At 41.5% G+C, this 27,364-nt stretch overlaps 1 protein-coding gene across 1 annotated transcript in view; it reads left to right on the forward strand.

Annotated features, from left to right (window-relative positions):
* BOD1L1 (biorientation of chromosomes in cell division 1 like 1) overlaps window positions 1-25,348 on the forward strand; it is a gene marked incomplete at both ends in the record, with an annotated part of 59,627 nt that extends 34,279 nt beyond the window's left edge. Inside the window, 14 exons of the mRNA XM_080697272.1 lie at window positions 3,283-3,326; window positions 4,124-4,184; window positions 6,232-6,302; window positions 7,906-7,978; window positions 9,138-9,217; window positions 11,818-11,902; window positions 12,207-12,280; window positions 13,132-13,207; window positions 13,288-13,322; window positions 14,344-14,389; window positions 19,293-19,342; window positions 19,435-19,519; window positions 19,936-20,089; window positions 25,231-25,348. Coding sequence (XP_080553398.1) covers window positions 3,283-3,326; window positions 4,124-4,184; window positions 6,232-6,302; window positions 7,906-7,978; window positions 9,138-9,217; window positions 11,818-11,902; window positions 12,207-12,280; window positions 13,132-13,207; window positions 13,288-13,322; window positions 14,344-14,389; window positions 19,293-19,342; window positions 19,435-19,519; window positions 19,936-20,089; window positions 25,231-25,348 — 1,052 coding nt within the window. The remainder of the gene's footprint in view (window positions 1-3,282; window positions 3,327-4,123; window positions 4,185-6,231; window positions 6,303-7,905; window positions 7,979-9,137; window positions 9,218-11,817; window positions 11,903-12,206; window positions 12,281-13,131; window positions 13,208-13,287; window positions 13,323-14,343; window positions 14,390-19,292; window positions 19,343-19,434; window positions 19,520-19,935; window positions 20,090-25,230) is intronic.
* Between the last annotated feature and the right edge of the window lie 2,016 nt (window positions 25,349-27,364).

Genomic DNA, 27,364 nt, shown 5'->3' on the forward strand with positions numbered 1-27,364 from the left:
GCTTGGAGCTATAATGCCCCTGGGTTCTACCTCCAGCACTGCAAAAAAATAAAATAGTAAAATGCCAACAGACTCCATGGATTTACCTCTCACTTTTTAAAATAAATTAGAAGGAATTCTTTACTCCTTTTTTTTCTTCTTCTTTTGGTACTGAGGATTGAACCCAGAGCACCTTTCCACTGAGGCCTTTTTATTTTTTATTTTGAGACTGGATCTTGCTAAGTTGCTAAGGCTGGCTTCAAACTTGCATTCCTCCCACCGCCGCCTCCTGAGTAGCTGGGATGGCAGGTGTGTGCCACCACTCCACCTTACTCTTTCATTTGCAATATATACTTTTTTTAAGTGTGAATCAGTTTTATATAAAATAATTGCCTCAATCTGAGGTCTCCAAATAATACAGAAAAATAATACAAAAAAATCGGGAGCAGATTCTTACGCTATTCAAAAAATGCTTCCTAGTGCCCCCTGTCTTCCCGGGGCCAGGGCAGCTCATTCTCACAAGGCTGGGCTGTGCCCAATTGACACCATTGGTGCCTGGTCCTGAGACCCCGTGATAGCACTAACTGCACTTGGCTTGTGTAGCCTCTTCTCGGTCTCCGCAGCACTCTTCACTGTTGGCTGCAGATGTCTTAGGGTAGAGCCTCAAGATCAGAAAGGGTTAGGGCAGCAGCTCTCAAAAGTTTTACTTTCAAGACCACTGTTTGTGCTGAAGAATTATTGGGGACATCCCTTCTGGCATGTGGATTTTACCTGTCAATATATTTACCAAATAAAAAAATTAAAACTAAGAAAGTTATAAAACAAGTATGAATGTATTTAGCTCACTTATAATTTAACATAAATAACTTTTTTCATAAAATTAGATTTTCCAAAACTAACAAAACTTAGTGAGAACCTGACATTATTTTACATTTTTGTAGATCTTTTCTTCTTAATAGAAAAATGCAGGTTTCTCATACTTTTCACACATGCACTCAGTTGGTATTTGTTATTTTGTTTGAAGTACATGAGGAAAACCCATCACAGATTTGCAGTTAGAGTTTAATAGACTTTTCGTTACTTGTGGTCCCATTGTGTACTCTGGAGTTCATAAGGAAGATAACATCTTAGTATTAAAGTGACATATTTAAAGCCTCATTACTTTTTTGTTGTTTTTGTTTTGTTTTGTTTTGTTTTGCCTACTGGGGATGGAACCCCGGGGCATTTTACCTCTGAGCTACACCTCTATCCCTATTTTTTATTCTTTATTTTGAAACAAAGTCTCACTCTATTGCAGAGAGCCTCAGTAAGTGGCTGAGGCTGGCTGCAAACGCACGCTCCTCCTATTTCAGCCTTCCAAGTACTGGGATTACAAGCGTTCACCACCACACCCAGCTAAAGCCTTAATCCTAATGTGACATTAATCATATCAGTAATAGTAACAATAATAAGAATGTGACATTAGTCAAAACCTTGGTAGAAGGAAACCTCAGGGACTCCAGCGGGGTGGGTTCCTAGACCACACTTTGAAAACCATCAGGATAAGGAAATGGAAATGAGAGGAATTGTTGACAGTGGAGAATTGTTTCTACTTTGTACTCTGAGCATTATTTTATATTTTCCTCTAATTAACACATTGAGGAAAAGGTACTGCTGGCATATATAGTTCAGTGTGTTCATATCATGAGAAAGGCCCTGGGTTCAATCTTAACACCACAAAAGGAAAAAATAAAGAAAAATAGTACTGGGAACTTCAGAATAAATGACCAATGTAAGGAAATTTTTCCCTTTTTTTTTTTTAACAATTCAAGTATCAATGTAAGTCAGGTCAAACATTAAAGGTCATCTTAGTGGCAAATGATAGAAAAGCCTACAAATAATTGCTTAAGGGAATTTATTAGCCCATGAAACTAAAATTTCAGGCAAAGCATGATCTGAAAGCAAACTGATATCCCTAGAGACATGTATAGTAGTAACTCAAATTCTTATCTTCTCTTTCATCCTCCCACAAAGGTCATTGATTTCTCATTCGTGGCCTCTTGGAAAATTGCTTTGTCATATTATTTGTAGCCAAATTCCAGAGAGTTATTGATTCAACCTAAGTGTATGTATCTGCTCTAAGCTAATACTGTGACCAGAAGAATGTAACTTGATGGTTGACTTCTGTTGACTGCTCTGTTCAAGGAACCATATGGTTTCTTAGGCCAGAGTTTGGCCTCTTGGAGACAGTTCCAGGAACACAACTGTGGTGTCTACGGTAGTCAGGTTGACTCTTTAAATTATTACCTTGACCAAAAAAAAGCATCATTAGGTATGTACTCTGGAGAAGTAAATAAACTGAGATGGAAATGACCGATGGATGAAAGTCGTTCACTGGATGCAATGAAAACGATTATGGTGCAGTGGAATTGGGTCGTTCAGGTGTGAGGAGTAATGTGCATAAACTCAAGGCTGCTATCTGGGCAGTTGAGTTGGGGGTGCCATTTTGGGACCTCCTTATACAAAGTCATCTGAAATCCTTAGCTGAATGTCAAGAGCCTTATAAACAAATAACACTCAGCAGAGATACCAGGCGGTCCTGGAAGATCACACCAAGACTTGGTAAGTCATCCATGAGGATGCCTGATCTACCCTCAACTCAGCAGTTACATTAGCTACAAAGTGTATGGGTGTTTCATAGTTCAGATCACATCTCACTTGTCAATTGTCAGAAGGTTAACATATTTATGTTCTGAAGCCTTTTGTTCCCACAGTTATATTTTAGACTGCCTTACTGTGTTTAGGTACAATTCAGTAAGAGATCTATTTACGTAAAAGGAAGTTGTTTAAAAGAAAAATGTGTATTCTGTCATTGTTGAGTAGAAACAGTAGACTTTGTACTTTAAGTTTCCAAATATAAACTAACCATCGCCATTTGAGGGGATAGGATCTAACTTGTCATTTGATGGCATTATTTTTACATGAACCAGTGTTATAGTGCAGCTTAACAGTTGCATGAAGATTTTCTGCCTTTTTCTAAGTTTCAGATCACAAAATAGTTAAATTGGCTCTGGTGACTTATTGGCCATTATTATAAAAATGCAGGAAATACTCATTTCCATTATTTTTCTGGTATTGGAACACAGATTATAGAAAATAAATGGTCAGCATTTATAATTCACAAAGGCTACTTTGTGACATTATCTTTTTTTATTTTTTGCCAACTTCTCCAACATTATCTTATTTTTCCTGAAAAATCTTTAAATTTGTTTCACTTTCGTTCAAAAACAGTTGTTTCCTTTTGTCTCATTTTTGCTTGAACAGCTGAAGCACAGAGGGAGGCTGCACTGGTGAATGAGCCACTAACCGTAAGTAACTATAATGGTTTTGATTATGTTGGTGGTGGTTTGAGAACGACCAGACAGGAGATGCCTAGTGAGTGAACATGTAAAACACTGGCAAGCTGCAGACGGCCACATGCTCTCCAGTGCCCTTGGAGGACCTGGGAGAGCTCTGCTTACTGCAGGCAGGCAGAGATCAGAATGCCACCTCACTCGACAGCCACCTGGCCTTGGAGCCTCGCCATGCATGGTGTGTTGAAGGAGGGGGGAGGGGAGCCCACTCCGTGTGGTCTAGGTTTACCTTCCAACAGTTAGATTTGATGGGGCTCAAACCTGCAGACGAGGCAGCAAGGGCCTCCTAGCTCCTCCACAAAGTCCCAGAGGAGCACAGACACCAAACAGGCACAGAGCTCTGTAGCTGGGACTTGGAATGGTGTAGGATGTTTTGAGACTTGCCCCTTGGCTTGAGATAAATAAAGTAGGACTGACAAGATTTTTCAGACAAGTAATTCTTATGACACAACCCTTCAGTTTTTAAATTTAAAAAAAAATCATGGAATTCAGAAAAATTTTGTCTCATTTCTTACTCTTTTGCCAAAACCATTTTAAAGACAAGGAGAATAAACATTGAAGGATGATAACTTACTAAATGGAAACTTTTCACAAAGAAGATGCTCTGTGCTATTGAGCTTCATGGTAAATCAAATAACTTCAGTTCCTTTTGGCATTTGTACAAACAGTCAGATTATATAAATTCTCCTTTTTTCTGCCTTCAAGCTTTTTGTGATACTATCCACAAATAACCCTTTATATTGTATATTTAGGTTGAAAATTCAGACTCGAGAACAAATGAAGAAATTCATGCCAAATCTTACAATGAAGGTGGTAAGTTAAGGAAGTCTTGCCCCCCCCCCTGCCTTCATACTGAAGATCGAACCCTGAGACATTTTACCACTGAGCTAAATCGTGTGTGTGTGTGTGTGTGTGTGTGTGTGTGTGTGTGTGTGTGTGTTAGTTACTGGGGATTGAACCCAGAGGCATTCTACTTCCTTACTACATCACCAGGCACATTTCATTTCAGTCCTGCAATCCTCTTGTCTCAAACTTCCAGCCTCAGACCTTTTTATATTTTATTTTGAGACAGAGTTTTCACTCAGTTGCTGAGGCTGCCCTCAAACATGTGATCTTCCTACTTCAGCTTCCTGAGTAGCTGGGATTACAGTGTGTACCACTGTGCAGGCTCATAGTAGTCATTTTAAAATTAATTATAATTGCCATTTATTAAGGGTCTTCTGTGTGTCAGCCTCTATTAGTTACTAAAAGGATTTTCTCTTTTGTATGATCAGTGAAATGAATCTTGAGCATTACAAATACAGTTGAGGAAACAGGCTTACAGAGGTCAGGTGGCTGGTTCAAGGCCACGCAACTTGGAAGTATGGTATCATGCCTTAAACAGTTAGTAGAATTTTGCCAGTAACCTTACAGTGAACTGAGTCCAGTGTGAGTACAAAATGCTTAGTCCCATGTGGTTTGTACCATAGAAGTCTAGAAGTTCTGTGCTGCCAACTCAACTGAATATTTATTAACTTCTCTTCAGTAGTCTCAATATGCTAACATGTTGGGAACATCATAACCTATTTAAAACAAAAATAATGATAATTGTAAATACTCATGTACCCGTTGCCTAGTTTAATCACATCCTAAAACTTATTTTGCTTCACACATCCTTTAAATGTTACAAATGGAGTTGAGTCCCTTTAATACCCTTTTCCAATTCCTCTTTCTCTCCCTTTGTCCCACTCCAAAGGATACCACTATTCTGTGTTTAATAGATAAAGTTTCTAGTCTCATAAACAGTATATATGTTCCCTGGTTTAGGTGGATGGTGTCAGGTTACATTAGCCATCTGCCTTTGCTTGGATAGCATATATTCTAAGACTTTTTCTTTTAACATTTTATTTTTGTTTGTTCTTAGCTTTTTTTTTTTTTTTTTTTTTTTTTGAAGGGGTTCTTTTTTTTGTCTTTTTGGAACCCAGGATTGAACCCAGAACACCACATCTGCAAAGCAAGCGCTTTGCCACTGAGCTTCATCCTGGCCCCTATCTTTTTATTTTTAACATTGTATTTTTTATTTACTTATTCATTTATTTTTTTTTTATTTATTTTGTGGTACTAGGGATTGAACTAGAGACATTCTACCTTCGAGCTATATCCAAATCTTTTTTCTTATTTGGAACCAGAGTCTTGCTTGATTGATGAGTCTCACTGCTTTCTGAGGCTGTCCTCGAACCTGTCATCCTCCTGCTTCAGTGTCCCCAGTACAGGGATTACAGGCCTGCGCCACTGTGCCTATCTAACTTCCTGATTATGCTTTTCCTGCTGTTGTACCTGTTTCCCAGAGCGTGTGCAGTGTGCTTGTGTCTCTCGTGTAAAACCGTTCAGTTGCAAGCAGCCCTTCAAAGTTGTTGAGTCCACCCAATGTCTCCAGGGGGAGTACCAGGTGTCACACACCTTTTCCCATAGTTGGTGTCTGTAGGCTGGGGAATGTGTGCTAGTCTGATGGTTAAATTTCATTGTTTTCTTCAGATACTTTATAATACTGTATTTCTACATCAGCTAAAGGGAAGAGGCCTTGAATTGGCTGTGTAAAATCCAGTGTTGTGAGCCTGGACATATTCTCTCCTTGAATCCCATTTTCTCATACTAATGGTGGCAAAGCTGTAACTTCACCTGACAATGCCATTGGGAGGATCCCAACAGAAATAATTTGTGAACTGCCTGCTATGGTGCCTCATACATAAATGGTCCTCAGGAAAACTACTACGGCAGTTTCCCCTACTACACACACACCCCTAAAATAAGTATTGGAACAACAACAAAAAAAAAAAGTGTGTATTTAAAGTGTTTTTCATTGTTGTATTTACTACTCAAGAAATATCCAATGATGGAAGAGACAGCACAGAAGCCCAAAAAGGTCACAGCGTTGAAGTAAACCCTAAAGAGGTATGTTTCCATAATAAACTCAAGCATTTTATGTTTTTGCTTCCTTATTTATTTATTGCAGTAGTGGGGATCAAACCCAGGGCCTCACACATACAAGGCATGCACTTTATCATTGAGCTACATCCTTAGCATGTATTTAAAATTTTTTTCTTTTCTTTTTTTTTTTGGTGGTGGTACTGGGGTTCCTGGAAACCCTCTACCTCCGGGCTATACTCCCAGACCCACTTTTTTTATTATATATATTTTTATTTGGAAACAGGGTCTCTTAAGCCAGCAAGGCTGGCTTCGAATCTGCGTGATCCTCCTGTCTCCGCCTCCCAAGCTTAGGGATTACAAGCGTGCGCCACCACACCTGGCCAAATTTGTGTGTGTGTGTGTGTGTGTGTGTGTGTGTGTGTGTGTGTGTGTGTGTTACTGGGGGTGAAACCCAGGGGGTTTTCTGCTTCCGGGCTATACTCCCAGACCTATTTCATTTTATACTTTATTTGGAAACGGTCTCACCAAGTTGTGGAGAGTCTCACTAAGTGGCTGAGTCTGGCTTCAAACCTGTGCAATCCTCCTGTCTCAGCCTCCCAAGGGCTAGGAAAACAAATGTGTGCCACCACTCCTGGCTGTACTTTATGTTTTATACATAGTATTCATCCATACGCAAGGAAAAGCTCTAGAAATGCTCTACTTCTTCTATAAATTAAATATTAAATGAATTCAGTAAGAGTTCCACATATCACTTGTACCTGCTTATGCTGTGATTATGTGTAATATTTAGATGATTTGGCATGTCTCAGGATTATTTAGAATTATCCATGTTATGTGACCAAAGTGTCTTTCCATGTACTACCTTTTATCAACTCTAAGAAGCCTGCTACACCCCCTGCCCTATTTTTTATTCTTTATTTTGAAACCAGGTCTCACTGAGTTGCAGAGGGACTCACTAAGTAGCTGAGGCTGTCCGCAAACCGGGATCCTCCAGGTCTCAGCCTCCCGAATGCTGGGATTACAAGCGTGCGCCACCATGCCCAGCAAGAAGCCTGTTTTTAATGGGCCACTAAGTGAGCAGAAAAACTCTGCTGATTACATAATACTATACTATCAGTGTAAGATACAGCTGACTTCAAAGATGACAAAAATGAGAATTATTTTTTAAATATGTTTTAGAATTATTGAAATGCAGTATATAATCAGAAACTTATTTGAATGTTTTATATGGATTTACATTCAAATCCAGAAAAATTCAAGCTTATAAAATTTGTCTAAATGCCAAAAATGTTATTTAAAAATTTAAAAAGGAGCTGGGCGTGGTGGCACACACCTGTAATCCCCGCGCTTGGGAGGCGGAGACAGGAGGATCGGGCAGGTTCAAAGCCAGCCTCGCAGGCTTAAGAGACCCTGTTTCCAAATTTAAAAAATATAAAATAGGTCTGGGAGTGTAGCCCGGAGGTAGAAGGGTTTCCGGGAACCCCAGTAACACACACACACACACAAAAAAAATTTAAAGTAACGTATTTAGCAGTTTTCTCCAAAGTGTAGAAGCATTTATGTGTCCGTATTTTAGTTGGTCTGGTGCAGATTCTGTTGCCTTTAATACAGTCATTCTTATTTCCAGGGTGAAGAGGAAGAAAGGCATATCCCTAAAAGAAAAAGAAAGAAGCATTACCCTTCCTCAGAAGATGAACTAGGTATTTAGAATACTTATGTTCCTCTTTTAGATGTTTTTTTAAATCATATTATTTTTACATTCAAAAGAATGGGCCAGTAACATAGAGAATTCTCAGTTAAGTAAATAGTAATAACGGTTTGACAACTCTAGCGGCTGACTTGCAGTAGCTTGACACTACATGAATCTTTTTCTCTTTAAAAGACCTCATCAGACCTAGATTCCCTGTGTAGCATGGGCTACCACCCAGCCAGGTACCACTGAGTCCCATTCTCTATATCATAAGCAGATGCCTTACAGAGCTTTAACCAGGGTGCACATGATGCCTGTCTTTGCCTCATACTGTTGATTTTTTCGTGGTTCAGAACAGTGTCTCACATAAAGCTTTCTGCAATGAAGGAAATGTTTCTTCATTGCCATTCTATTAACATAGTAGCTACTAGTGAGATATGATTGTTAAATCCTTCAGTGTGATCACTGTGAATGAAAAAATGAGTTTGTAACTTTAAATTTCGGTGGCCACGTGTGGCTGACAATATATATATATATATATAATATAGGGGTCGTTCTGCTCTAATACCTTACAAAAAGAAGAAATGAAGTAAATATTTATTGAGTAAATATACGATAATGAATAGCTACTCTTTTTTAGTGTTTTTTACAGTAATTTATTGAGTTCATATTATACTCAAGTTATTTTAAATATCTTCCCATCTTATCTTCAGAGTAATCCAGTGAGTTAGGTGTTGTTGCCATGTAATAAAAGAATTAAGGTTCTGAGAGATTATGACATTACTTCCACCAACCAAATCCAATTCCAAAGCCCAGTCAAGCTATGCCTTTTATGTGGCAAGTCCTTCAGCAAATTAAAGTGTCTCTAGGAACTCTGTACGCACTAAGCCCTTTCCATTAGAACTGCTACTCTGTTGTGGTTGAACAGTGCCTTCAAATATGGGCATTTGGGAATTGTGTAAGTTATATTTTATGTTTTTACTTTGCCAAAACCAAAGGCCAGTCTTGTGCTCAGATCACATGACATTTTAAATACATTTAGAATCGCTTGAGCTTTAGTGTGTCACAAGCCTAAAAAAGAAGTTTCAAACCGTCTTAAAATAGAACTGTACATTTCATTTTTCATTTAGTTTTTATTCTTTTGTGATTCTGCCCAAACTGATTTACAGATGATAATACAGATGCCCTGGATTCCAGAATAGAAACAGCACAGACACAGTGTTCTGAAACAGAGCCACAAGACACAAAGGTACTTTCTCTACATATTCATTTTAAGTTGGGGAGTAACCTAATTACATCACTGTGACTACTTGCTGTAATATTTTTTATTCTAGTATCCCTTTAACTTTATATTTAATACTATCTAACAACTACTTTATTATAAAAACATATTTTAGTCCACCCCCCCAAAACAAAGCAAGCGTACTTCATAATACTTAACTGCAAAATTGTGCTAATATCCCAGTTAAGGCAGTGGTTGGTTAGGTTTTTGCTCAGCAGCATTACTGATTCCTAGATTCTTTCTTCCAAAATATAATGTGCTTTCTTCACATATGTACTTGCACCAGATTATCGAGATACAGCGATACATGTTACTTAAAATGTTAATACTCTGCCCATTTTTGCTGCTGCCCTCACTTTTGTTCTAAGCCCTTATTTATTGTTTTTATAAAGTGATACATTCGTTTTCTAAAGTGTATACGGCAAGACCAGAAGAAGACTGAAATTGGATATGTGAAAGAAAATGTATACTCTGAAAAAATAGGAGCAGAGAATAAAAAATGTATTGGAGGCATATCCTCAGGATCTGATTAAGTGCTTAAGGGACCAAATGCTGGCTCTGAAAGAACCACCAATGGACAGAAATGCAGTCCATCCAGTGCTTTTAAAACTGGACGGCTCTCTTCAGTCTAGTATAGGAGACAAAACCACAAGTACTCTAGCTAAACTGAGAGTAAAGAACCCCAAACTTCTACTTGCTCAGACATCCCAAGGCCCCCACACATGCACTCTTGTCTCCTCACCCTCTTCTTTCCATCCCCACCAGTTGAAGAAGTTGTAGGCTGGAAAGCACAGCATGTGCGCGACAGGCACCATGTCGCTGGGTCAGAGGAAATGGTCTGCTCAGGCGTAGGCTCTTTGGCTTTCCTGGCTGCACAGACTTCCTCTCTTAGGGATGCTTCCGTGTCCCAAGCCAGGTGTAGAATGAGCCATTGGGCCTGACAGAATGGTAGAACCACTATTTCTATCTGCCTTGTATTTAAAAGTAAGATTCTACTGATACTTAGCATGTGGGTTGCTCCTGGTCCTCATTGGCGGCACTCGCTCTGACACCCCGTGGCAGTCCTGTGTCATGACGGTATGTCTCAGTGCTGATCGCTTAGTACTTGTGAGGTACCATGATACATGGGTCGTGAGAATGACCCCTTCATTCCTGGGTTCACTTTCAGCATTTTATGCTTTAATAGACTTTATGAATAGTCAAGTAAATGGATTTGCAGAATCTGTTAACCTAGTATATATGAATCAATCCTTCCAAAATAGGGGCTTAAGATTCCGCAAGGAAAACGTAAGCCATTTATAAGGCAGATACAATCCAATAATAAGAGAAGTGGCTGAGCTGCCACTGCTGTTATGAGGAAGGAACGGAAGCTCTTTGTCATCCTCATTTCTAGGTAAAAAGAACCTGGCATGAAGTGGGCAAAAAAAAATGCACATCTTTAAGAAAATTGTGAAATTTGGATATTATATGGATGTATTTGCGTTCATATTTACACTCCTTCCGATCCCTGAAAGGCTAAATCAAAACCAGTGATACTGAATCCCTCTGCAAAGGGAAGTAGCAGGTGAGGGCATTTCCTTACAGACCCTTTTGGAGTTTGAACCAGGAGAATCTCTTCAAAAATAAATAAAATTAAAAATAATACAAGCTCGGGGATGTAGCTCAATGGTAGAATGCTTATGAAAGGTCCTGTGTTTAATGCTCAGAATCTCAGAAAATGTATACTATCAATGAGGATTTATAAGTATTCATAGTAGACCAGTAAAGAAGTAAAATAAATGTGTGTGTGTGTGTGTGTGTGTGTGTGTGTGTGTGTGTGTGTGTGTTACTGGGGGTGGAACCCAGAGGCTTTCTACTCCGGGCTATACTCCCAGCCCTATTTTTATATTTTTTTGGAAACAGGGTCTCACTAAGTTGGTGAGAGCCTCAGTAAGTAGCTGCGGCTGGCTTTGAACCTGCGCAATCCTCCTGTCTCAGCCTCCCAAGTGCAGGGATTACAAGCATGCGCCACCACGCTCGGCTTAAAATAAATTTTTTTAAATTTATCTCATCATACTTTAGTTTAGATATAGTTTTGTTAACATACTACATTATACATATAAATGATTTGGTATTTCATACTCAAGACTTTGTGACTAAGGGTAGCTCATCTAGCTGCCCAGAAATCTCTGGCACTTTCCATTGTATCTCTTCCCTCAACCGTTCCACAAAAAATAAAATCTCTTGCCACTTTCTATGAGTTCTTCCTTTGTCAAAAAGATGAAGTCTAGAATGAGGGATGCGAAGAGCATTTTCCATTTTGCAGGAAAAAAAAGAAAAGCCACGGCCCTGCTGTTTTGTAGTTGGACCCGCTCTCATTCCTGCCTTCAACTTTTTTGTCTTCTTTTGTTCTCTAACTAGCAGCGATAATTAAAAAAAAATTTTTTTACTTAAAAAACATTTTCCAACAGAGCATTTTAAAAGAAAACTAGGGAATTTTTTTTCAAATAGAAAAGAAAACTTTGCAGAGAGTGAACGGAAACAGAGTTTGCAGAAGCAGCCTCTTTTCTTGTTCAACTTCTCTATAGGGAGAGAACTCTGGAGATTTGGAAGAATGCTATAAAACAAGTTCCGGGACAAAGAGCTCTGCTTCAAAGGCCGTGGAAGAAAAGGGTAAGTGCACCGTCTGCCCAGCTACGTAGAGAGTCTGTGCCGTCAAAGCCATCGGCTTCTCTCGCCGAGCCGAGCCAACCACGGCGGCTGTTGGGCTCATCCGCTTTCCCTCTGTAACACGGCACCTCGTGCTCAAGGTTAATAGGCTTTGGGCATTGTTTGCAGTTTGGGTCTGCTGTACCCAGAGTGTGCCGCTCTGTCGTAGTGACACGCAGGCTTCCTGTGTGGGTGGTGGAGGCAGGACCCGAGAGACTGAGTGCGCAAGCACGGGCACTGCGTGCACTGAATCCTGCCTTCTCTGCAGATGAGTTGAGCAGCAGTGAGGCTGCTGGTGAGAAGACTGAGCCGAATGAAGATGAGAGCACCAAGTCACAGGAGGTGAGGACTGTGCTTCATGCCTATTTGCTCAGAATTACGTAAACACCAAAACCAAACTAAATGTGTTAAAATACTGTCAGCTACGATTTTTTCTTAAGAACTTCTGAAAGCTGTCTTTGGTGCAGTGGGTCACCATTTTGTAGAGCGCATGCTATCAGTGTCCTTCTGATTGATTTTGTACACTCATCTGTATTAGAACATTTGTAGGAGACCTACTTATATCATGGTCAGATAGTGTCGGTGTGATGCCGTGTCAGTGGCAGCATCAAATGTGGCCTGGCAGCTCAGCACTGCCCGGCTAGGAACCAGCCAGGCCGCAGCAGGAGGCTGCCCGAGCCGCAGAGGCCAGCAGGAGGACGGCAGCAGGCAGGCCCAGGAGCGCCAGGAGCCCATGGGACAGAGAGTGGCAGCAGTCTGAGACAGCCCTAAGTCCAGCGACATGACCTGTACACCAGCCAGGTCTTCAGATAACTTTGCCAATGTCTTAATGGTTCTTTTTGGGTTTTATCCTTTTATATGAGAAATTCAGCAGCCCCCTTTATTTTTTAGATGAGGTAGCATCTATTCACTTGAACTAAATTCCAGTTTAGATGGAATCCACAGTTCTTATGGAAGAGGCCACACTCGCCAGCTTACTGCCTATGCCCGCATTGCCTCACAAGCCTCAGCATCCCCCAGGGCACGTGGCAGCTGTCAGGCCCCATCAGTGCGGGGAGACATTAAATGCTGTGCCCAGCACCGTGGATTCTTAAGGAACAGAGTTGAGATTCTTAGGGGAGTTGAGTCTTCATAGGAGAGAACTCTGAATCTCATTTTATTGCTGTTTTGTTTTGTTTTCATTTCCCCCTTAGGAAGACCAGCCAGTAATTATTAAAAGGAAAAGGGGAAGACCTCGTAAATACCCTGTAGAAACAGCATTAAAAATGAGTACGTATTCAGTGTATTTTCAGTTTATACCCAGGGAGTTTCAAAACTGATTTTGTGAGTATTTTTCTTTTTTTTTTTAGAAGAAGACTCCAAAACAGAAATTGGCATCACCACTGTAAGTAATTACAAAAAATGAGTAAGAACTCTTCAAATACTTGCTCTTGACCAGAGAAGAGTATACTGCAGAACTAGTATTATAACCTTCTTTATTTTTCTTGAATATTTGAAAAGCCTTAAAGGATTCTCTTAAAGAAAACATGGGGTAATCACTTAGTTTAATTGGTAGTATTGCCATATAAATGGAATTATATTAGTTGCCCCTCAGTCCAATTTCACCCCAATTTAGGAGTTTGATTATATAAAATTATATCTAGAGACATATAGTGATCACTCTTACTTGAAACTCAGAAATTTGCTATTTTTTATTATTGGAGACTGTTTTATGGAGACCTCTGAAGTGTCTTATTACCATCTTACTACCCTCTGTGAAATTATTCTTATTATAAAATGTATGCTGATTTCAGTGCTAGAGAACCTTTAGCAGTGGTTTATCGCTTTGAGCATGACCTTTGACCCTGAAGTCTATGCCCAAGCTCTTGTATGAAGATTTCATTGTTTGCAATTTAGTGACAGCACTGTAACGAGGCCAGGCGTATGTCGTCTGACCTAACAGCAGAAACATTGGGGTCCAGGCCTCAACCCTTCCACTCACACCCAAACCTGTGGTATAGAGCCCATCATGTGAACCCTCTGGAGATTCCGTTTCCTTGGCTGTAAAGTGATAGCATGATACCTGCAGTATTTCTTTCATGGAGTTAGCATAAGACAATACATCCAGAGAACCGTGTAGGAATGTGTTTGCCATCACTGAGGCTTTGGGAGTGTTGACAGTGGTCTTGCCAGGCTGTCTGCAACACGCACTCTTCAGGATCACACTGTGGTGCTTGGGAGGAGGCTCTAGGCGGAGCCTGCGTGTTTGGAAGCACAGACATCCACGTTTGCTAGGTATACTTAGCCAGCTACAGAAATAGGTCTCAATTATTCTGTGTAACAAATAGAGGCCTTTTTTCACAGAATGCTTTTGTATGTGATAATGATAAGCTGCTGGTTTTACTTTTTTGTTTGTTTAAACCTAGGTAGAACAATCACCACCTAGCAGCAAACCGAAAACGGTACCAACAGGTATGTACCTACGACGTGAAGCTCTGTGAGCCCGGGCGCTGGTGGGCTCTTCATTCACACATAGGACATTTTCAAAACCTTCTAAGCAAAGACACTGTTTCTCAGTTAAATGTGTGGACTGCTTGGTAAAAAAACAATGGTCATTAGAGCCATAAGAGAATATTCTTACTGTCTTATCTATGATCTGAACCTTTCTCTGTTTAAAAAACCTGGAAAGCCTTCATAGAAAGCAAAATACTAAATGCTAAAATATTAAAGCCACAGAAATAACTTGCAATGCAGTTTCCAAACCACATGTTGCAGGATATGTTTAGGGAAGAAATAGATGAGCCCGGAATTGAACTTTATCGCCAGGAAGGCACAGTTTCAGCTCAAGAGCTTTCTATTCTCAGAGGAAAAATAATTTTGAAAGCAAGTTATAGAGCCCAGGACTCAAGAGATAAAATTGTTTCAAATATTTTTGTCTTTATTCCAAGGAGAAAAAGAAACTTCACAGTGTTGATAAGGATTATCTCTAGGCAGGCAGTCGGATGGGAGGAACATTCCTTGTTATTGTGCCCTTTACATGCACCTTTTTTTACATTATATATAAAGTTCATGGCTTAAAGTATTTATACAAAAGCAAGAAGACGCCAGGGGCATACACCTTCAATCCCAGTACTTGAGAGGCAGAGATAGGAGAATCGCAGGTTCAAAGCCAGCTTCAGCAACTTAGTGAGATCCTGTTTCAAAATAAAAATAAAATAGGGCCGGGTGTGGTGGCACATGCTTGTAATCCCCGCGCTTGGCAGGCTGAGACAGGAGGATCGTGCAGGTTTGAAGCCAGCCTCAGCTGGCTTAAGAGACCCTGTCTCCAAATAAAATATAAAATATGTCTGGGAGTGTAGCCCGGAGGTAGAAACCCCCTGGGTTCCGTCCCCAGTACCACCAAAATAAATAAATAAAAATAAATAAAATAGGGCTGGGAGTATTGCTCAGAGGTAGAAAGCTTCTGTATTCCATCCCCGGTAACACACACACACACACACACACACACACACACACACACACACACACACGAGGTATCATTGGCTCTAAAGCAGCTGATGGACAAAGCAAAAGGATAAGTGTGACAGCTATTTCGTATCAAGTAGACAACATGGTCAGTTAAGAAAAGTACATACTATGATCTGCAAAATACAGCGAATGTATAATGCCTATATAAAAGCTTTTCTACATTTAACTATATGTGAGCTTATGATTATACGTCACTTTTTCCTGTCTGTTAGTAAGTTAAGGTTTTTGTTTTTGCGGATCTAGAGTAAATTCTTTTTTATTTGCTGAGATTTTGTTTATAACACTTTAAATTCATAAAAGAAATCTTTGTAACTTGAGTATCCTTTAAAGTCTCAAATTTAAGCTGGGTGATTATACTTTGAGGTTGTTGTTTTAAGTAGTTTTCTGAATCTGAATATGATGAACAGTTTAAAAGAGACTTCTTTGTTGGCTTTGTATTGGATTAACTTTTCCATCTCTGTTATAGTTTTAGAACTATGCAGAAAGGAGGAACTACTACAGTATCTTCAAATTTTTGATTATCTAACAAATATACCTATAATTTTAGCTTCAAATAGTGCATTGACTAATTGTCATTTTTCTTACCAAGATACCTTCTCAGAAATTATAACATCAGGCCGGGCGCGGTGGCGCACGCTTGTAATCTCCGCGCTTGGGAGGCAGAGACAGGAGGATCGTGCAGGTTCAAAGCCAGCCGTGCTGGCTTAAGAGACCCTGTTTCCAAATAAAAAAATATATATATATGAAAAAATAGGTCTGGGAGTGTAGCCCGGAGGTAAAAGGGTTTCCAGGAACCCCAGTATCACCAAAAAAAAAAAGAAAAGAAAATTATAACATCTATGGAAAACAATTGTATTGTGAATAGGCATATATAACATACAAGCAAGTTTTTACTTTTTTAGTTGTCATTATGTAAGTACTTGGAGTCAAAAATATTTCAGCTATCCCTCTGCTTATTAATAATATGAGCCTGAACAAATTAAATAAATTACTTGAGCCTAATTTTCCAAACTATAAATTGAGATTTTAATATTTACCTTGCTGGGGCTGGGATGTAGCCCAGTGGCAAAGCACCTGCTTTGCAGGTGTGGTGCTCCGGGTTGGATCCCCGGTTCAAAAAAGACCAAAAAAAAAGAAAAAGAACCCCTTTAATATTTACCATGCAACATTGATTTAAAAGAAGCATAGGTTGAACATCCTTAATTCAACATCGGAAATCCTCCAAAATCCTAAATATTCCGCATCTTCCCTCATACGACAAGACACCGTCAAAACACAAGTACTAAAAGTACTACAGAGAATTGCCTTCAGGACCTTACAGAAATATCAACAGGTAACTGAGAAGGCCATACACAACCACGGTTGCTCTGTGAGTATGGCCTTCATATATTGCCACAAACCACTCAGTCAAAATTGCCGTGATTCCACTCATGATCGAAAAAATCTCAGAAAAGATGGACGAAGAATTAGGGTGCCGTACTGCAGCCACTTATCTGCAGCGATTCTTTCCCTTCTAGGAAATAAATTTCTTTAAGTTCCTATTTACGGCGCTTCTGGAAAGAATTGACATGAACAAGAGTTTCTTGAGCTAATGACACTTTATTATAAGAACCCAGAAAAATTTATACCCTTCACCAGTGAAGTTAATAATAAGAGAAAAGAGGGGAGTGCAATCACTGTAAAACAATAGTGAATAACATGTAAACAAAGGTAAAAAAAAAAAAAACTAGTCCGGCATTCGAAGGATTAGCTCAGGATCTTCTCCCAGATCTTGCAGACAGGCAGTTCCAAAGGGCAAATTCCAGAAGACACAGGGCACGCCCAGGGCTTGGAGGCCTCTCATTGAATCTTCTTTAACTTTTTTGGAACTTTCCATCTTTAGGGCTTAGTCCATATGGCAGGCATGGGGAGATGTGGCGATCCAGGTGGATGTGATGGAGTTCTCCCAGGTGTCGCCCGCCTTGCTTTCTAAATTCTGAAAGCTTAAGCAAACTCACAACACAGTTTGGCAGATAAACACCAAAATATACCATGAAGTTTTTAGATTTAGTTGTCAGATGTATTTCCTTAGCTGCTGAACACTTTTCCTCAAACGATAGGCTTATTAGAAACCTATTCCTCTTTTGAATAATCCATTTCCACATCACAATCTTTCTGCAACCTGCTTTTAATCTTCCTAATTCCTTTCTTTCCCATTTGGGACAATCTTATGATAAGCTCTTCTTCATACAAGAATCCTTTCTTATTCTCACCATTTTTCCTTTCTTTTACACATTTATTATATCTATCCTTGTTTCAGACATATTCATTTCTTAGCCACGTGGCACCTCGCCCTGTCTCGGGCAGCGCTCATACTGGGTGTAAAGGTCAAGAATCTTTCTAGCCTTCAGCTCCATTGTATTGGGCGGTGTTAGCTGTTCATAAACTAGGTTGCTTTGATGTCACACCCAACGTTTGTCTTCCTGTATCTGGGCAGGATCACAAAGAGAGGGGTAAATAGAGGCATAGGGTCGCCTCCCCCTCTAGGGCCTTTTTTTGTTGTAAGTTAGTGATTAGGTTGAAGGTCAAAGATAGAGGGGAAATCTGTGTTTGTAATTACTGCCTGGAATGCTGCAACTGCATCTAAATTCTAACTAGATTTTATTACCATTTGAACAAAGCCGAGGACGTTTAGAGGCTTAGACAAATTACCAGAAAGTTTATTTTCCACGGACTCAGTTTCTCTCACAGTCCTGATCTTACACCACTGGAGCAATTCGTGTAGAGAGTTAAAAGAATCATTACTAAAAGAATAATAGTTATGAAAGAATATCTAAAAGTGGGGAGTACTTTGGCCAGAGACCACACCTTCTCTTGGGGCTTATTTCTCGTGTTGAGAATCTTGCCTATTGGCTGCATGAGTGGTTTTCATGCAGATGCCGAGAGAGCGTAGCTGGTCTCTGCAATATATATCATTGTCTGCCTCAATGGCATTAATACTGAAATGTGAACAAATTTGTCTAGACATTAAAATAGCATTTCTCTTAGGAATTTATCTTCAAATTGCAGTGCTGTGTTCATTTCCTATTGTCATTTTTAAACTGTGTTATTTAAAGATGTGTGTGTGGTACTGGAGATATTTATTTATTTATTTATTTATTTGTTTATTTATTTGAAACAAGGGTCTTATTAAGTTGCTGAGGCTAGTCTTAAACCTGCAATCCTTTTGTCTTAGCCCTAATTATTGCAGTTACAGGTGGGTGCCACCATGACTGGCTTAAATATACTTTTGGTATCTAAAAAAAAAAAATACAAGTTTTATCCCCCCCCCAACTAAAAAAAAATTTTTCTTGCTTTATATATATATCATCTATGAAATGTAAATGAATTTCGTGTTTATACTTGGATCCCATCCCCAAGATTTCTCATATGTATTTGCAAATATTTTGAAAATTAAAACACTTCTGGTCCCAAGCATTTCAGTAAGGAATACTCAACCTGTGTGTTATCCTGATGTCCATAAAGTCTCCGTTGTCTCTTTTCTATTCTTTTCTGAGTTCAGAGCATTTGAGCTAAAAGGGATCACAAAGGTAGTCTAACCCAATTCCTTATCTTACAGGAGAAAACATTGAAGCTCGGGGATTTTACATAATTTGCCAAGTTCTAGAGATGATTCATTCCAAATCTGAAAACTTCAGTTTTTTAACTCAAATTCTGATATGCTTTCTCCTACGTATTCTGATTCTGTCTTTGCTCAACTGATATAAAATTATGATAAATTGCATAATAGTGTATATAAGCCAGACTAACTTTTATTTAACTTCACCATAATAATATGTTAATGCAGTTATTTCCCCTTTCCTTTAAGATGAGTTCAGTAAAGAAACAGCTAACCTGCAAGAAAGAAGTATAAGCAATGTAAGTGCTAGTTTTCCTATTAAGATATATCCTTTAGAAATAAAAATAATAAATGCTCAATCAGCCACCAACTCCACTGTTCTTGCTCCCAGGATGACGGTGAAGAAAAAAACATACCCAGTGCACGTCGGAGAGGAAGGAAACCCAAGCGTTCGCTCACTCTGTCAGACGATGCTGGTATGTCTCCAGCATGTTCCTAATGGCAGAGCCTTATTATTTCAAAATTACCTTTTCTAAAGCGTTTCTCTTTGGATGAGGAAAAACCTAGCAGAGCACAACTAGTGCTAATATTATGTAAATATGTGTGAAAAGGCTCTAATCCCGTGTCAGGATTGGTACATCCCAGATGCTTTTCTCAGTGCATGTGACTTTTCCGCAGATGCTGGCTGTGAACTGCATAAGTAAACTATCCCGAATGTGTTTGAGATTAAGCTAAACAGTTGTGAGTGGCAAGTGCTGAAACTAAACGGAAGTGGGAAACCACTTCTTCTGCCTCCAAGCTCCTCGTGTCCTAAGCTCCAAACTGTGCAAGTCTCCTTTGAAAGTGTCTTTGGGAATTGTACAGTCCAGATGTTACCCTTCTGTCTGAACAGAATCCTCGGAGCCAGAAAGAAAACGCCAGAAATCAGTTTCTGAAACAACTGAAGATAGAAAAGAACAAGACTCTGAGGAGGAGGAGGAAGAGGAGGAAGAGGATGAGCCCTCGGGCGCCACCACGAGGTCCGCCACCAGGTCCGAGGCTCAAAGGTAATGGGGGCCCGGAGCTGCCAGACACCGCCTCCAGCTCTTCCACCTGGGGATAGTCCAGCTCCACGGGGCACCCTGAGCCAAATCACCCCTCCCTGGGGCTGCCATCTTCTATCATTGTATCTAAAACACGGGGCCGGGTCTCAGCCCTCGGCCATTGTGCATCTTCTTGGAGAACCTGTTTTCTATCTTAAACGGTTTGGGGATCACTTCAGAGTCTTGGCAGATTTTAAATGCTTGTTCAGTAGCACACATGCATTTCTTTTGCAGATTATTTTTTTTAGTTTTTACTATGTCTCAAACACTGTGCTGAGCACTACAAGTGCATGAGACAGGAAGCACTGACCCCGGACTCAGCCTGCTTAGCCTTGTGAGTGGGGGGATGCGGGCACACATGTACGTCACTGTCGTCGTACACATTCATAAGACGTTGCTCAAAGTTGACTTGGATCATCTGAGTGGTCATTCCACGTTTCCTAGAGTGTGTTCTCTCAACCCTAGTAGAGCCAGAAGCCTCTGAAGAAATGTTTAAAAAGAGTACCTCAGTCAGATGAGTTGCAGAAAGCCAATGTACTTCTCTCCCTTTTTTTAGTCATAGTGTACTTTAAAATACTAAAGGCTTGGCAAAGTCGTAACGGATGGAAGTATGTTTGGCTTTGCTTGAGCAAGCAGTATTTGCCCATTATACTCCCTCTTCCTCCAGCAGCAGCCATGGCCTCACACCTGGCCAACGTCAGCCAGCATTTCTTTCCCCACAGAACCTTTGGAGAAGTGGTCCATGGCTATGTGATTGCATCCTGTGTTAGCAACTTTTTCCAAAACCCAAGAATATTTTCCATTTTTAGCGTGATTCATATGCTGTTAATATTGGCATAATCTTCTACAGTTTCATTAGCCAGAGTTAATCAAAATGTCCAGGACTGCTTATTTCCAAAGTATAATTGTTATTAACACTTGTCCTTTAGCAGTAATAATGTCTTATTTACATAAGGACTTAAAGTCAAATCCCCCTGTTTCTAATTCCTCCAAACTTACACATGTTTACCCATTGGTGCCACAAGCCGCTCATGACTGAAGGTAGAGTGTTGTCATGTTTGGACTTTTGGTGGTGTAAATAGAAGTAAGTCCCGATTCCGGCAGAAGGAGAGGGAGGGTGGGCATGGTGTCCCAGCCCCGGAAGTCAGTGCAGCGCATCTCACCAGGGCAAGGGCTCAGCTCGGAAAGTTCCAGAGGCCTTCTCGCTGTCTTCCAGTGACTACCCAAGAACAACTCGAGACTTGTCATTACAAAACTAATTATTTAAAAATAAATCCTATTGTATATGTAGTTTGATAGTTGGATTGTCACTGTTCTTTTGTATATTAGGCACTTTCTGTTTATGAATGGGTTCTTTTCTCTTTGGTCTACATTTCTTGGCATCAGTTGATAAGTGCTAGGATTCTGGTAACTTCTTTGTTGTTCACAGATTCTCAGGGCAAGATGTGCTCTCAGTGGTCATGTAGTACTAGCTCGTCAGAGCCTGACCCGCTGCTTCAGCGGCTCCTCTGAAGTGGTCTTCCTTCCTGCATGTACCTGGGGCAGGAAAAGCCACCCCTGTGTGTTCAGTGGAAGCAGGCCTCCCTGTGGCTTCTCTTTGCTCTAGCTCTATTCTTGGGCCTTCTGCGTAATTTTCTCTTGAATATTCGAAGTAGCTTCAGGCCTTCACATTTGGAGCTTCCTCGTCATCCCTGTGTGCTCCCTTCAGTTCCCCTCCTCTTCAAGAAGTAACTGTTCTACACCAGGTGTGTCGAACTAATCCAGAAGAGGGTTGTCCCACCTTACCTTCTGGATACCGTTTTTCATTATGCATCCAAGTCAGAATTGCCCCACATGAACTAGCTAAACAGGTTCTCATTCTTAGGATTTTTACTAGTACGTCAGATCTTCCCTTATCCAATTTCTTTCTTATGCAATGGGCTCCTGCGACCTCGACATTCAGCCCTGTGCATTGTGCTTTTATTAATCGTGGTCCCTTATCCTATTTTCTGAGCTCTTCTGGTGTCTTTATTTTGTCAGCCAACGTATTTCCTATTTTCACGGCTTCACCTTTCTAAGTCATGATAAAACAGCACATTGAAAGCAAAGATAGTCGTGCAACTGGAGTGAGTCTTGGCTGCCATGCCGGTGTGCTCACCAGCAGCACTCGAGGAAGCCCACTGCTCTTCTTTCAGCCCCCCTTGCCCTGGCTTGCCCGCGAGGAGCCTCATCCTTTCTAAGTAGTCCCAAGGACTGGAGAATTCAGTGCTACCATTGCCCAGTGTTTCTATAATCTGTTTCAGAAAGCATCATAGCAAGCCATCTGCACGTGCAACCTCCAAACTTGACAGCCCAGAAACAGTTTCAGCTAGAAATCGCCAAAAATTAGCAAAAGAGAAGTTACCTACCAGCGAAAAAGTTAGTAAATCTCCCCCATTAGGAAGGTAAGTTCCTGCTTACAATCAAGTCATATCTAACCCCCAGAGGCCAGTTTGGTACAGTAGTGCTTTCTTCTTAATTTGCTCAAGATTTTTGTCTCATCCAATAACTGTTGTCTTTGGGGGTCACTGGTCCAGGAGGAATAGGAAGAGCTGCAGAAAGTGTCATCAGTGGCCTCGCCACCCATGGCCCGGCCACAGAGTCCTGCCCAACACACTTGTTTTTTAGTACTAGAGATTGAACCCAGGAGCATTGTGCCTCTGAGCTATACCCCTAGCCCTATTTTATTTTTATTTTGAAATGATCTGCTAGGTTGCTGAGAACTTTGCTAAGTTGCTGAAGCTGGCCTCAAACCTGTGCTCCTCCTGTCTCAGCCTCCCGAGTACCGGGATTGCAGGACTGCACCATCACACCCAGCTTATCTGCTGACTCTGCCCACCAACACCAAAGGCTAGGAGTGTTTCTTCCCAAGCCGTCCCAAGTCCGAATGCTCAGTTAAACCACCAGAATGTGGTAAAGCATGTAGCAAGCCCGGCATCACGTCTAGTGTAGCAGAGCATCGCGGAAGTGATGCGGTGGCAGGGCAAAGCATCTTCCTTGAGACCCAGCCAGCTGCCAGCTCGCACCCTGCACTGCCTCCCACAGGTCCTATTCCCAGCCCTTGCTTGTGCTGCTGAGGGGTGCAGGTGCCGCCTGCCGCCCGGTGAGCCGGGTTCTCCCCTCCTCCAGCCCCTCTTCTTCCGTGTGCCTTCCCCACCTCACCTGTTCGGCCCATTTTCTGGCAGAGGGCGTTGCTTTAAGTGTCTTCATTTTATTCCCCCTGAGCCATTTCTACCTTGAGATCCATTGCTCATCTGACTTCTGCCTTCAAAAATAGAAGATGGTTCAGCATATGTATAAACTGTGTGGACGCCTTTCAGCCCACTTTGACCTTCACAGTGAGCTGGAATATGCTCTTACGCTGCTCTAAGAGGGAAAAGCAGATTCCCTGCTGCCTCCTTCCTCTTTAGGTGAAGCGTGCTGTTTTTCTTATTGTGTGTGTGAGGGAAGAATCGCAGGAAGTCTGGACGCGTGCTTCCCTGTCTGAGTGTGCAGAGGACTCGCTGGTGAGAATGCAGCCTGGAATCCTCAGGTCTGGGTGGGCCTTCACGCCTGCATGTCCAGCAGGCTCCGGTGATTGGCGTTGCTGGTCACGGACCACACATTCGTGCCAAAGACAGGCAGGTGACCTAGGCCCCCGGGGCCGGGCAGAGCATCCTGGCTCCGCTCCTGTTCTCTAACACGGCCCCGGGCACACGGAGGTCCTGCGGTGGATCCGTGTTCCCTGGGCAGTCATCGGCTTTCCGCCGGCACAGTTTGAAGTGGCTTATTAACAGACTCTGCTGCCTAGCTATTCTCAGCACAGGCATAGGCAGCGCGCCGAGCCACGTCACCTCTAACAGTGCTCACTTCAGCCAGAGTTTGTTTATTTTTGCTCTCAGAGGAGCACTAAGCAGCAGTTGTCTTCATGCCTAGAAAGCTCCGTTTCTTCCTACCTTGCCATCTTAGTCCTCCAGCTCTTTTCACTCAGTGATAACACTTCCTGCTTGCTTGCTGCGTGTTGAGCATTGTGGTAGGCACTGCAAGAATGAATAAGTCTCGGCAGCTGGCCTGGGCAGAGGGCTTGTTTTTGGGAAGATGAACACACGTGAGACTTTCCAAGTTGGCGACGATCACGCACAGTACCGGTGCCCTGCGGCATATGGTGCTCATGGTCCTACCAGAGATGTTCATGAGTCGAACCTAAGAGGCATGATAATGGTAGTATTTTCTTTTGCGTCCTATTAACATGTTGCTTTCAAATACTGACTATAACCTGCAGTTTAGGGAAAACGCAACAGATAAATTATAACAAAGTGCCATGGTGAAGATCCAAGGTGCCCTGGGGCCCAAGGAAGGTGCCACACGCTCTGTGATACAGAAGGCTTCCCAGACAAGTGACTTTTGAACTCGGGTTTAAAAAATAGAAATTTGAGCTGGGTGTGGTGGTGCACAACTATAATCTCAGTGCTTGGGAGGGTGAAACAGGAGGACCTCAGCAACTTAGCAAAACCCAGATGCTCAGAGAGCCAAAAGAGATTTTTATATAGCTGATATTAGTGACACGATGAATTGGAGTTCTACCAGCTCATTGTGATGGCAGATTGGAGAAGCAGGGTCAGCTGGAGAAAGGGGGATAGGTTACAATGCTCCTGTGAAATTCTGTGCTGACCCTGCCCTCTGCTTTCTTTAATATTGTACGGTGAGACATGGCTTTGCACTGCATCGGACCCTGAGTCACAGTCCTACCTTGTTGCCAGCTGTATCAGCCTGGGACACTGTGTATGTTGGTAGAACTAGCAATTCACTTCTGTTTTGTTGATCAGAACTAGGTCCTGAAGAAGGAAGCGGCTGTGAGCGAGGCCGGTACCCAGGGGTGGTGGAGCTCAGCTCCACAGCAGAGCACCGCCCTCCGCACATCGTCGCAGGCTTGCGCTTGTCCGAAGTCACTAGCAACTAGCCAGCTAGCTCAAGCTTCTCTTCCTGTCTAAATGTTACTGGGGTTTTCTCTTCTTAGCAATCAGGTCGAACCTCTCCCATCTTTTTAAAGAAGTTGTTTGAAGCACCTGCTTTTATCTCATCGTTGCCTTGACTTTTGTTTAATGCAGATCAAAGGCGCAGCTCTCTCCTTCTACCAAGCGCAAGAGAGAAGCCAGTCCCCCGGGGGCCCGGACGAGAGGCCAGCAGAGAGTGGAGGAAGCCCCCGTGAAGAAGGCGAAGCGGTAGTCCTGACGGGCCTGGCTCGGGAGGAGTGCACTGGACAGGCAAGGGCGGGCCTCGCGGGCCACTGGCCTTTTTATTGTTTAACCAAGAAAAGGATATGCATGTGCTGTAAGTTATAGGTGCAAGCTTTTTCTTGTTATGTTTTAAATGGCTTTATAAACTATTGTTCATAGAAGATATTATGTACATTTATTTCAGATAAAGGAAAATAAGTTTACTTTGTATCTGAATTCAAAACAAAGTAGTTGTATATTTTAACATTCAAAATTGGGATTTCCCAATGTGACACATCAATAAGGCAAACCCTTCGAGCCCATCAGATGCCAGGCCGCCCACTGGTGATCTGTGTATAGTATATAAACATGTAAAAATAGGTTGTATTTTACTCTATGTATGATGCTAATCAATGAACACTTTATTTATTTTACAGAGAAAACTTATCTGTGAACTTTACTATATATCTGTTTATTTTATTTTATTATTTTTTTTAATAAAAAGGGGTTTTAAATGCTATGCAGTCATTAGTAGAACATTTTTTAGGATTCTGCCTGCCCTATAACTATCTGAAATGACCTGGCAGGAAATAGAGAAACTCTCGCATGTATCGAAGTAAAGTAGCTTAGCTAAAGAAAGGGTCTTCGTGGCTCTTCTGTTCACAGTTGTGACTGGTTTTTAAGAATGTAACTTGTTTTTAGATTATCCTTGCCTCTGTGACTTTGCCACCAGCCCCTGACTTAGCGGCCCTGGTTGACCTAGGTGGTGACGTCACCCACCCGCGGTATCGCCCGTCCCCCCCACCCCCAGGCTCCCACCGGCGTTCTTCCCTCACGTCTTCTTCAGCAAAGAGAAATGCACTGAAGGCTGGGTCACTCCTGTCTGTCCAGCTTCAGGACCTTATGTTGTTTTATATACATTATTTCAGTGGAGAAACTGGATTTATTGCCAGGTTCTTTTTTAAACATGTTTTAACTCTCATATGAATAAACTGTCCAACTTAAGTTTTTCATAAACTTAAACTTTCTTAAGGTCAAATATGTCTCTTGCAATGATGTGATGAGTTGCCAAATAATTGAGATTATTTTAAAATGTTTTGCTCATATTCTTGTTTTATAATTAAAATTTACATTCAGTGTGTGTGGTTTTTTTTTCCTTAACTCAATGTAAGGTGGATATTTCTGTCATTTTACATGGTTTCTTACTAAGATTTTATATATAAATTATAAAATGTTTCCCTAAAACTTGGCGTGGTAAGAATTTTTGTGTGTTTTAATTTTTTTCCCGTGACTACCTACCATCTCTTCTATGTAATTAGTCTTAGATATATTGTTTCATTCAAGTCTGAGTCAGTCATGACCTCTCAGTAGAATTGAACTTTAAATCCGGAAGGAACCTGAGGACCAGGAACATGAGAATTTCTCATTTATATTGCGTGGGTGAGTTTTAGCCAAAACTCAGAAGCCTAGTGATTGTCACAAAGCCAGGCAAGGTTAGAAGCTCGAGAAACCTGTCGCTTCAGATTGGGTCCCCAGAAATGTAGACCTGAAGACACATTCTCAGAGCAGCTCTAGGCTCTGTGGGCGTGACCTTGGGAACCGAGTAGCTGGCTGGGGAGGAAATGCCGCCTCTTACTTAGGAACCACGTAGTGAAACTGCATGAAGAATTTTCTGGTGGGGAAGTCAGCTGGACCACTTAGTAGCTCCCAGGGGTTCTCCCCAGGAGAGAAGAGGTCCGCCCCCTGCTGGGGGTGGATGTACATGGGAGCAGTCCTCATGATGAGTTGATACTACTAGCATTTAGTAGGAGGAAACAGGTTAGGAGGGTGAGGCATCCTCAATTCACAGGACAGTCTAGAATCTGAAAAAATAGCCAGCCCCAGATACCACTGAGGACCCCCTGCAGGCTGTCTCTGACTGTCATTGCCCTGATCTTAACCACTGGCACTGCCTCGCTGCTCTCAGTGAGCAAGCCGCACCCTCGCCCAGCTGCTGTCCCCAGCACGGTGTGACAACGCTGGGAAA

The sequence above is a fragment of the Muscardinus avellanarius genome (assembly GCF_963383645.1).
Source record: "Muscardinus avellanarius genome assembly, chromosome: 6".
In the NCBI taxonomy this organism is placed as follows: Eukaryota; Metazoa; Chordata; class Mammalia; order Rodentia; family Gliridae; genus Muscardinus; species Muscardinus avellanarius.